Source organism: Myxocyprinus asiaticus, chromosome 29 (assembly GCF_019703515.2).
Source record: "Myxocyprinus asiaticus isolate MX2 ecotype Aquarium Trade chromosome 29, UBuf_Myxa_2, whole genome shotgun sequence".
Taxonomy (NCBI): domain Eukaryota; kingdom Metazoa; phylum Chordata; class Actinopteri; order Cypriniformes; family Catostomidae; genus Myxocyprinus; species Myxocyprinus asiaticus.
Genome location: NC_059372.1, coordinates 32,850,928 through 32,863,151, shown reverse-complemented (window position 1 = coordinate 32,863,151; position 12,224 = coordinate 32,850,928). Strand labels below are relative to the sequence as shown.

At 39.4% G+C, this 12,224-nt stretch overlaps 1 protein-coding gene across 1 annotated transcript in view; it reads left to right on the top strand.

Annotated features, from left to right (window-relative positions):
- Positions 1-12,224, top strand: part of cntn3a.2 (contactin 3a, tandem duplicate 2) — a 107,625-nt gene that overhangs the window by 22,785 nt on the left and 72,616 nt on the right. Inside the window, exons 3-7 of the mRNA XM_051662873.1 lie at positions 2,289-2,464; positions 5,997-6,089; positions 6,649-6,852; positions 9,212-9,314; positions 11,902-12,086. Of these exons, the coding sequence (XP_051518833.1) occupies positions 2,289-2,464; positions 5,997-6,089; positions 6,649-6,852; positions 9,212-9,314; positions 11,902-12,086 (761 nt within the window). The remainder of the gene's footprint in view (positions 1-2,288; positions 2,465-5,996; positions 6,090-6,648; positions 6,853-9,211; positions 9,315-11,901; positions 12,087-12,224) is intronic.

The following is a 12,224-nucleotide window of genomic DNA, read 5'->3' as shown; positions in this document are numbered from 1 at the left end:
TAATACTCGATTAAACTGCGCAGCGCATCCACCGGCCATTCTCTCTCACCCACGTAGCGCTGACTAACTCGCTCAGCACTCACGTTGCGCTGTCCAGTGTTAAACGCGCATGTTGATCTACCTATTTGAATTCAACACAGAATGATCTGTTTTCCACCCATATGATATGGAAATCTTAAAACCAGACACACAGTTGAACCATGGGAGTTGATCCCAACTGACACCCTGTCAGGATAAATGACTGATGAAACCCCAGGATCATCAAATTATCCTGCACCCTTTGAATAGCTGTCTCTATTAGAGCGCTGGCCTCTGAATTAGATGCTAGTGGTTGTGGCCTCAGATGGGCTTGGATCTGGGGTCTTAATGATAGGCGTAGATGAGGTGTGAGGAAGTGGAATTGATGATCCTCTCTGGCGCTAATCATCATGCAATGAAAAGGACAGGGAGAAAGAGCTGTGGGAAATCTTTTCAGTCTTTAACTAGCTGCTTTATATTACCTCTAGACCTAGACTGCATAAGTCATCAGACTGTGCAGATTATTCATTTTATTAATACACTCTTAATACATCTCTATTTTCATATTAAGTTAAATCAAGGATCATTGTCCAGTTTTGTATACACTGATGAGACAAAACATTATGACCACCTGCCTAATATGAAGTTGGTCCTACGTGTGCCACCAAAAAAGTGCCGACCCACCGAGGCATGGACTCTACAAGACCCCTGAAGGTGTCCTGTGGTATCTGGCACCAAAACATTTTGCAGCAGATCCTTTAAGTCCTGTAAGTTGCGAGGTGGAGCCACCGTGGATTGGACATGTTGGTTCAGCACATCCCACTGGGGAATTTGGGGCCAGAGCAACACCCTGAACTCTTCATTATTTTCCTCAAAACATTCCCAAACAATGTGTGCAGTGTGGCAGGGCACAATATCCTGCTGAAAGAGGCCACTGCCATCAGGGTATATCATGCCATGAAGGGGTGCACCTGGTCTGCTACGATGTTTAGGTAGGTGGCATGTGTCAAACTGACATCCACATGAATGTCTGGACCCAGGGTTTCCCAGTAGAACATTGCTTAGAGCAGGGGTGTCAAACTCAGTTCCTGGAGGGCCACAGCCCTGCAGAGTTTAGTTCCAGCCCTGTTCCAAAATGCCTCCTTGTAATCTTCAAGCACTCCTGAAGACCTTGATTAGCTGCTTCAGGTGTGTTTCATTAGGGTTGGAGCTAAACTCTGCTGGAATGTGGCCCTCCAGGAACCGAGTTTGACACCCCTGGCCTAGAGCATCACACTCCATCCACTGGTTTGTCGTCTTCCCACAGTGCATGTGGTGCCATCACTTCCACAGGTAAATGGTGCACATGTACGCGGGCGTCCATGTGATGTAAAAGAAAACGGGACTCATCAGACCAGGCGACCTTCTTCCACTGCTCCAAGGTCCAGTTCTGATGCTCGCGTGCCCTTTATAGGCGCTTTCGATGGTGGACAGAGGTCACCATCTTGTTGCAGGGTACGATGCACTGTGTGTTGTGACACATTCCTCCCATAACCATCATTAACATGTTCTGTCACTTGTGCCACAGTAGACCTTCTGTCGGTTCGGACCAGACGGGATAGCCTTTGTTGCCCTTGCGCATCGATGAGCCTTGGGCGCCCAACACCCTGTCGCCGGTTTGTGATTTGTCCGTTCTCAGATCACTGTCAGTAGGTACTCACCACTGCTGACCGGGAGCACCCCACAAACCTTCAGAGTGCTCTGACCCAGTCATCTGGCCATAACAATTTGGCCCTTGTCAAAGTCGCTCAGGTCTTTACTCCTGTCCATTTCTCCTGCATTCAACACGTTGACTACAAGAACTGATTGTTCGCTTACCATCTAATATACACAGACCATGACAAGTGGCCTTGTTAGGAGATGATCAACATTATTCGCTTCACCTGTGAGTGGTGATAATGTTTTGGCTCATCGATGTATCTTTAATATTGATCTTAATCCAGTGCCAGAAATGTGCCTAACTTTTTTTTTATTAAGGACAGAAAAAAGTCTGGTGAAAAGTCTCTTTTTAAAGTATTTTTGTCCCGAGCCCTGGTTAATTTGGACCCTGCCTGAATCATTTGTAGTTCTTTGTAATGATACAATGATATTACAAGTGATATTGTACTAGTACATCCAAAAAGTAATCAATTTCAAAGGTTATCACAAGAGAAATTAATCAAATTTTGTGGTAATCACAACACATTGAGCTTTTCATTCTATTGTCTGTGTGTTTGTGCGCGTGTCTGTAGGTGGTCTCTGAACGGCACATTGATTAATCTCAGGACTGATTACCGTCGTCGGCTATCTGGGGGGAATTTGGTCATTAGGAGTCTGGACCGGGCCCAGGATGGAGGGATATACCAGTGCACTGCCTTCAACCTACAGGGAGCAATTCTCAGCAGGAGATCTAGCCTTCAGTTTGCATGTGAGTAATCGACTGTGTACTAGCATGCTATGTTAGCCCTTCAGCCACTCAATGCAGGATGACAGGTGCTGGAGTGGATGCTGCCAATATTGAGCTAGCTTAAAGAATGAGAGAACTGAGTTACTGACACCTTAAAGCAATTATGCATACATAGCTCTTTTTTTTGGAAAATGAGTTATTACGTTTGCCAGGATAAGTTCAGTTCAATTCCATTTACAGTATTTGTATTGCGGTTTTCACAATACGTTTACACAAAACATGTTCCAAAGCAACTTTACAAATAATTGTGGCCTCACACCATGCACTACACTGAAAAAGAATGTTAACCTAAAATATGCTTTACTGTATGTGGTATCATCTAAAAAAATGGTTTTATTCAAGTCAGAATATATTATTTAACATCACTGAATCAAGTTGAATTCATTAGGTTACACCAATAAAATAAAATGTATGGGTTATGTCAGATAGAAGTAGCCCCTTAACCCTTTAAGGTCTGGAGGTGTTTTTAAAGATTTCCTGTTTCAGTAGCATGCCCAAAATTAAAGGCATATAAAAAAATTTTGGACTCAAGATGGCGCCGAGTATGGCTGCTGCGTTGCGAGCTCCGACACAACATAGCAATGTTTTGTTTGTTTTGTTCACAATTCTTATGTTTTTTGTTTGGATGTTGTCTGCCTTATTGTCTACGACAGACAAACACTTTTGGACATTGGTTCAGCGATCTCACACCGAAAACCGGACTTCACATTCCTCAATGCCGACCCGCTGTTTACAAACTCGCAAGCAGAGCCCTTTGTCTGGGCAGCACGGCCGCGGAAACACAGGAGGAAAAGGGGAAACAGAGCCGGCGTTCTCATCAGAGTAAGACGCCACGCAAATCGACCCCCGCTACCCACTATTCTACTGGCAAATGTTCAGTCTCTGGATAACAAGCTCTGCGAGCTGAAAGCGCGGATCTCTTTCCAACGAGAGACGAGGGACTGCTGCATTATCTGCTGAACAGAAACTTGGATGTCTGCGGAGATTCCAGACTCAGCCATTGAACCCGCGGGGTTCTCCGTGCACCGAGCGGACAGAGCGAAAGACCTCTCAGGTAAAACTAGAGGAGGTGGTGTATGTTTTATGATCAACAAATCCTGGTGTGATCAGAGGAACGTACATTCCATCAAGTCTTTCTGTTCTCCTGATCTGGAATTTCTTATGCTTCTGTGTCGACCATTCTGGCTACCGAGGGAATTCACAGCGGTCATTATCACTGCTGTGTACATTCCCCCACAAGCCGACACAGACCGGGCACTCAAGGGACTGTATGGGAGTATAAGTGAGCAGGAAACCGCGCACCCTGAGGCCGCGTTCACTGTGACCGGGGACTTTAATAAAGCCAGTTTAAAATCAGTCGCACCAAAATATCACCAGCACATTAGTTTCAACACACGAGGGGACCGGGTTTTGGATCATTGCTACTCTCCGTTCCGGGATGGCTACAAATCCCTCCCCCGCCCACCATTTGGCAAATCGGACCACTCTTCCATTCTGCTTCTGCCTGCTTACAGGCAGAAATTGAAATAGGAAGCACCCACCCTCAGAACGATCCGGTGCTGGTCGGACCAATCAGACTCTATGCTACAAGACTGTTTTGATCACACGGACTGGGAGATGTTCTGGTCCGCTTCTGATGACGACATCGAGCTTCACGCTGATAGCGTAATGTGTTTCATCAGAACGTGCATAGAGGAAGTGATTCCGACCAGAACTGTACGAATCTATCCGAATCAGAAGCCGTGGATCAATAGCGATGTTCGCGACGGCACTTAATGTGCGGACCTCCGCTTTTAATTCCGGGAACGCGGAGGAGCATAAACAAGCCAGTTATGCCCTCCGAAAAAACAGCAAAACGCCAGTATAGGAACAAGATTGAAGGACAGTTTAACACCACCAACTCTAGAAGCATGTGGCAGGGAATTAACATCATCACGGACTTTAAAGGGAATAAAAACTCCACCATGAACACCGCTGCCTCTCTACCGGATGAGCTAAATACTTTTTATGCTCGTTTTGAGGGAAATAACACCGCCCTCGCGGAGAGAGCTCTCGCGGCCGAAGCTGCAGAGGTTAGTTCACTCTCCGTCTCTGTAGCGGATGTAACCCGATCCTTCCGACGGGTGAATATCCGCAAAGCCGCGGGCCCAGACGGCATTCCGGGCCATGTCATCAGAGCGTGCGCGAACCAGCTGGCTGGTGTTTTTACGGACATTTTCAACCTTTCCCTCTCTTTGTCTGTAGTCCCCACATGCTTTAAAACATCCACCATTGTGCCTGTACCAAAACAATCAAAAATAACTTGTTTAAATGACTGGCGTCCTGTTGCTCTGACCCCCATCATCAGCAAATGTTTTGAGAGACTAATCAGAGATTACATCTGCTCTGTATTGCCACTCAATCTTGACCCGCAACAGTTTGCTTACCGCAACAACCGCTCCACTGATGATGCCATTGCATCTACAATACACACTGCTCTCTCCCACCTGGAAAAAAAGAACACTTATGTGAGAATTCTGTTTGTAGACTACAGCTCAGCATTAACTCCATGATAGCTTCTTCCCCCAAGCAATCAGACTTCTGAACTCTTGATCTCCCACGATCAAAATACATCAGCACTGCACTTTATTACCCTTACTCTTATATCTCACACCGGACTATTATAAATTATATTATTATTATTATATTATGTTCTCTCTTAACAACTGACTATCAACCGACAGCCTGAATGTCAATACAGTACAATACTGTACATTCTATATATATATATATATATATATATATATATATATATATATATATATATATATATATATATATACTTTTTATATATATATATATATATATATTTTTTTTTTAATTTTTATTGAATAATGTGTATCTATATAGTAAAAAAAAAAAAAAAAAAAAACAGCGTATTGTATACTGTACAGTGTATGTTATTATTTGTATATTGTTGAGTGTAATTATGTGTATAACAGATGTTTAAATTGTGTTGTGTTAATTTGATGTTATTGTAAATTGGTATATGTCTCATCACTGTCACGACTGCTATGTTGATCGGAACTGCACCCAAGAATTTCACACACCATTGCACTTGTGTATACGGCTGTGTGACAATAAAGTGATTTGATTTGATTTGATTTGAAAATAAAAAAATAAAAAAATAAAAAACCCAGAGAGGGTCAATTGTTTGGTATTATTTTAATTATATATATATTTTTTTAATGATCTACTGTAGATTATAATAAATTATGAGACCCTCAGCCTAAGAAACTTCTGAAAACTGCTTTTGTTTTGTTCCCAATCATGTAACCTGTAACAAAGTAAAATTTTGTATTGATACGACAAAGCAATCAAAAGTATTTATTTCACAACCCTTTGTTTTGAAAAAGTTCCTATGCATATCGTTTTGCATTTATAAAGTATTTTCATGCACACATCCTGTATAGTATTTCTGTATATCGTCTAAAAGTTTGTTAATGTCTTTCAGACTTGAATTTAAAAACTCAAACAAGAAGTGCTGTGTCTGTGCGAGAAGGCCAGGGGGTAGTTTTACTTTGTGGTACACCGTCGTTTTCAGGAGGTAAGGCTACAACACTGGCTTTCATAGTGTTATGTTTTTGTTTACAGTTCAATTTAGCCTTAATTTGCCTACAGATATGCAATATACATGTGTAAAATACAGAGTTATGACTTTTGTTCTTTTAGTGTGATCCATACACATTCACATGTGTCAAATGGGAAAAACTTGCGCATGTATTCAAAAGGCAAAAAATTCTGCAAAGTTATTTTACTTTTTAGAGGCTACAAGGTCCAAAAGCCTTAACACCACAAGGTCTTTTTGCACTTTATGGCTTCAAAGGAAATTATTTTTTTCCCAGGACTTTTGACAAAACGTGCTCTTGCCTGATCTACTCTCTATGAGCCTACACAATTGACATATTTAAGTTGCAGTGTTTGGTGTGGACGCTCTTTGTTGTGTTTCATTCATATGCATTTAACATAGTTTGGGCTTCTAATGTCATATGATGATACAGAAAAGTAAAAAGAAATCTTAAGTTCCCAAAAGTTCCTGTTTGGCCAGCCTGGTTCATTTATTTTGCAATAAATTACATATGTTTTGTTCTACGTCTCCTCTCCAGATCTCTCATTTGCATGGGTTTTCAATGAGTACCCTTACTTTGTTCAGCAAGACAATCGACGCTTTGTCTCTCAGGAGACGGGAAACCTTTACATTGCCAAAGTGGAACCCTCGGATGTGGGTAACTACACGTGTGTGGTGGTAAACCGCATCACTAAAGGCAAAGTCCTCAGCTCCCCGACCCCTCTGGTACTACGGACAGATGGTAATTGTCAATATGTCACTGATTAGGTGGTCATAGGTGTTTCAGGGGTTTCTTTAGTGTTTTCATTGAACTTTGTTTATTGAATGTAAAATAAATGTGGGAAGTTGACATGTCCTATGGTATGACATGCTATTCTTACATTTAACTTAAACAGCATTTTCCTAATTGTTTAATAATGAATATGCATACAGTTATAATTACAATTATTGTGCATATTTATAAAAAATAATTTGTAACATCGCAGGGCCATTTAACATAAAAATAAAATTTTAACCTTAAATCTTAATGTAACTGTTGATCCTAGCTCTTGTGTTTGAATTAAAATTATCACAGTAGTTTGTTTTGTTTTAAGATTTGAAAGCAACACCCACAACACTGACAGTACTTTCTCTGGTCTTGACTTGACAGCATGTTTACCATGCAAACACCTTTTTTAACATAATGAGAGTGCAAATGAGTTCCCCATCCTCAAGTTGCAACAGCATGTTTTATGAACCAAAGTCTGAAACCATAGACACTCCTGCTTACTAACCAAGAAAAAAATTTCAGTCCTAAATATACTTAGCTATAAAGTAAACAAACAATGGCTTGATAAAATGTTTACCAACACTCAAAAAACTGCAGCAAACACCACACCTCCCTAACTTATGTTGTCAGACTCCAGAGTGATATTAATTATATGTTGTCTTTGTTCTCATGCTTGCTTTCTGGAAAAGTACAGTAGCTGTTCACCTACTAACATTCTTTCGTATGTGGGTGATTCTTCAATTAGGGTAATGAATTTTTTTTTTTTTACATAAACAATCATTCTACTCAAACTCTGGTGCAATTTTGGGCTGCCGTCTGCAATTTTTCACACTCAAATTTAAAAGCTCAACATTCACACATACTATGGACTAATTGCAAAAAATTGGTCAAATTTTGCAGAAAGACCCCATATAAAAAAATAAAAAAACTCATACATTTCTTCATAAATAATACTGACTAATATTAAAAAGACTTCATTAGTGATATTGTATACTGTATATTTACAGTCTTATGATGAACAGAAAAAAAAAAAAATGTCCTAATTTTGTAATTCATGTAATTCTGGTTCTGATCATTCTATCTCCCTTTAAAAAATCTTATTTTATTCCACTAGATGGCATCATGTTCTCCGAAAAACCTTTTTCTCTATTAACTTTCATCACAATTAGAAGATCTGAAACGTAGGTGGTGCTCTAACAGATTTTTGCCCTCACAGATGTGCTCGTCCATAGACATTCAGTCTAATTTTCAGTTCATGCACCATCCCCCATTGTGCCATTGAAAAACTTGGCCTCTGAGTAGACTATACGCTCAATGTTGGTGTCACAAAAAAGCTGAGATTCTCCTTTTTGCGATGATATAAAACATTTTATCACTAATAGCATATATTTCTGATGATTTTTTTTAGCATGCTTTTCCTGGACATCTAAGATATAACACTGGATTATTCACCCAAGCAAGCTCACAGACAGTACAAAATGGCTCATTTTTTAGAACACTGCCTAAAGTAAAAGCAGATATAAAGTTTTTGGCTACTTGGGGCTTACAGCTGCATTGATCAGCGCATAAATGAGACGTTTGTATATGATGTCTTACAGAAATCATATTTCACTTTGTTATTTTTTTGAAGATTTTTGAACTGTGTTATTAGGGCAACAAAATAAACTGCATAGTCATATTCCTGAGCATGAGAGCTTTCATTTGATATATGACTTGTCCATTTAAGTGCTATGTGAAAGACTGTTATATGCATATTCATATTTCTACCACATTACCCCTATGTGGCGCTAATTTGCAACGCAGATGTTTTCAACCATTATTTTGCTATTTCTGTGACATAAATTCAAAAACTATGGTGTTCTTTGGAAAGTTCAGATTCTAAGCTTTCAAATGATACCACATATGCCTGACTTATGTATCCGGAGACTTTTGCGTTTTAAACGTAATCTTATTTCGTGATATAGTGCCCGCCTATGGATGGCAGGTCCATAGAGTTTAAGGATAGGTTATATTAGCTGTAATATTTTATTACAGTGTATATTTAATAACTTTTTCCTCATTTCTTAAAGTGTTGAATTGTTACATTTTGGGCTTGTTTCCCAATTTCCATCTATGAAAAACATAAAATGTGTTACAATCTGGAAAATTTTATTTTTCACTTTTTCCTTAGAACTTCTTATTTTCAATTCATTTTGTATTTATGTGTACATTTTACCCTGACTGAAGAATCACCTATCCATTGTATAACGGTTCTACTATTATACCTACTGTATGTCTCAACCTGTGTATGAAATAGGAACGAAAATTAAAGCATTTTTTTTCTTTCTCTTAGGTGTAATGGGCGAATATGAGCCAAAAATAGAGGTTCATTTCCCTGACATGGTCCCGGCTGCAAAGGGATCAGTTGTGACACTGGAGTGTTTTGCTTTGGGAAAGTAAGTGGAATAGTGTACCCTTTTCAGTTACCAATGCTGCTTTCTTTCTTTACGGGTATCCCGACTTTTCATGGCACTCCGTCACTGAGCTTAATATGTTTTTCAACTTGGCCCTTTTCCACCTCTTCTCGCCACCTTTTAAAGATGCTTGTCAAAGTCTGTTTGGATAATACCGTATAAGTCTATTTTTTGCCTTGAGGCAATTTTGCTGTCTCAATTGATCCCATTACTGGATGAGCTATATACGTTTTCTCAATTTCCTTGCAAAAAGAAATGAGATGGTGTCTTATGAGGAAATCTAACTCATTTAGTTTGTTAGAGCTGAGATATGAGAAGAAAGGACAGTAATCTACACAATAATAAAATTAAATAAAATTTCCATCCTAGAAGGCTTTATTTTTTCTTTATTTCCTTCTCTCTTTTCTCCTTTATTTCTGTTTTCCTTTTTATCTTTCACTTTTTCACATCCCTTACTGCTTTTTTATTTCTTATTTTTCTCTCTTTCTTTTTGAAGGATGTGTATCTTTTTCTATTTAACTGTTACAAGCCAGATGGTTGTGAATAACTGTGCCACAGATGCAAATCCATTGCATCTGTGTTTTTAAAACGTTGCTGTGTTTATCTCACGTATGTTAGTTAGCACTTTTGTCCTCAGGTATAAAGGTCTGGTCACATAGACAGTTCTTTGGGTTAGAAAGTTGAAATGCAATCAGATCAACATCGGCAGAGACATTAAAAGGGGATGAGATGGGTCACACATATACATTTAAATGGGAGAAATACAGTGGCAAAAAAAAGTATGTAAACCCTTTGGAATTCGTTGGTTCTCTGCATTAATTGGTCATAAAATTTGATCTCATCTTCATCAAAGTCACAAGTATAGACAAACACAATGTGCTTAAGCTAACAACACACAAACAATTATAATCTTTCTTGTCTTTAAAAGTGCTGTGGAACATGTAAGCGAACCCTTGGATTTAATAACTGGTCAATCCTCCTTTGGCAGCAGTAACCTCAACCAATTGTTTCCGAAAGCAGCGGAGTAGACCTGCACTATGTTCAGAAGGAATTTTGGACCATTCTTCCTTACAGAACTTCTTCAGTTAAGCCATATTCTTAGGATGTCTGGTGTGAACAGCTCTCTTAAAGTCATTCCACAGCATCTCTATTGGCTCTGACTGGGCCACTCCAAAAGTTGCATTTTCTTTTTTTGAAGCCATTCTGTAGTGGATTTACTTCAGTGTTTAGGGTCATTGTCCTGCTGCATCACCCAACTTCTACTGAGCTTCAGCTGGCACACAGCCACCCTGACATTGTCCTGTAGTATATCTTGATATACTTGGGAATTCAATTTTCTCTTGATGATGGCAAGCGGTTCAGGCCATGAAGCAGCAAAGCAGACCCAAATCATGATGCTCCCTCCACCGTACTTCACCGTTGAGATGATGTTTTCATATTGGTATGTGGTGCCAATTTTACGGCATATGTAGTGCTGTGTGTTCTTCCCAAACAATTCAACCTTAGTTTCATCAGTCCACAAAACATTTTCCCAGTAGCGCTGTGGAGTGTCAAGGTGGTCTTTGGCAAACTTCAGGAGAGCAGCAATGTTTCTGTTGGAAAGCAGCGGCTTCCAGTGTGGTGTCCTGCCATGGACACTATGCCTATTTAATATTTTCCACATAGTAGACTCATGAGCAGATGTGTTAACCAGTTCCAATGATTCCTTCAAGTCTTAAGCTGTCACTCTAGGGTTCTTTTTTACCTCATTGAGCATTCTGCGGTGTGCCCTTTGAGTAACCTTTGCTGGGCAGTCACTTCTAGGGAGAGTAGCCACAGTGCTAATTAGTATCCATTAATAGACAGTTTGTCTAACTGTGGACAGATGAATATCTGAGCTCTTCAATTTAACTTCGTAAGCCTTTCCAGCTTTATGCAAAGCAACAATTCTTGATCTGAGATCTCTTTTTTGTGAGGCATGGCCCACGTCAGCAGATGCTTCTTGTGAATAGCAAACTGAAAATGTTTGAGTGCTTTTTATAAGTCAAAGTAGCTCTAACCCACACCTCAATCTCATTTCATTAATTGGATGCCTGGTTTGCCAACTCCTGACTCCAATAAACTTTGTTGACGTCATTAGCCTAGGTGTTCACATACTTTTTCCAACCTACACAGTGAATGTTTGATGTATAATCAATATGTACAAGAACAATACAATAATTTGTATGTTATAGGTTAAACCAGATTGTGTTTGTTCATTATTGTAACTTAGATGAAGATCAGACCAGTTAAGACAAATTTATACATAAATGCAGGTAATTCCAAAGGGTTCACATACTTTTTCTTGCCACTGTATGGCAGTTGTAGTCCCACCTTACAGTTAAAAGTGCCAATCGCCTTTTTGATTGCATGCGCATTACCTATTGTGATTTGAGCTATAGAAGCACAGTTTATGATACCATAACTGTCAGATTTTATTTCCAATTGAAATATGTTATTGGAATGTAATCTTGCAACAACTGCTTAGTCAAATACAAGAATATCTGATATTTTGCTTAATTGCAAAAAAAAATAAAATTCTTACTTTCAGCCCAGTTCCAGAGATAACATGGAGGAGAGCGAATGGAGTTCCGTTTCCCAGCAAGGTGAAAATGAAGAACTCTAATGTCGTTTTGGAGATTCCCAGTTTTCAGCAGGAGGATGCTGGAGGATATGAATGTGTGGCAGAGAACAAGATGGGAAAGAACACGGTGTTAGGACGACTGTCTTTCCACGGTATGATTATTTCAAGCATAGTACTTTTATATTTAGTGCACATGGTACAGAATGATTATTTTACACAAAGTATTGTTGTATTTAACGCACATGGCATGAATATGTTTTATATTTAGTGTACATGGTATGATTGTTTCA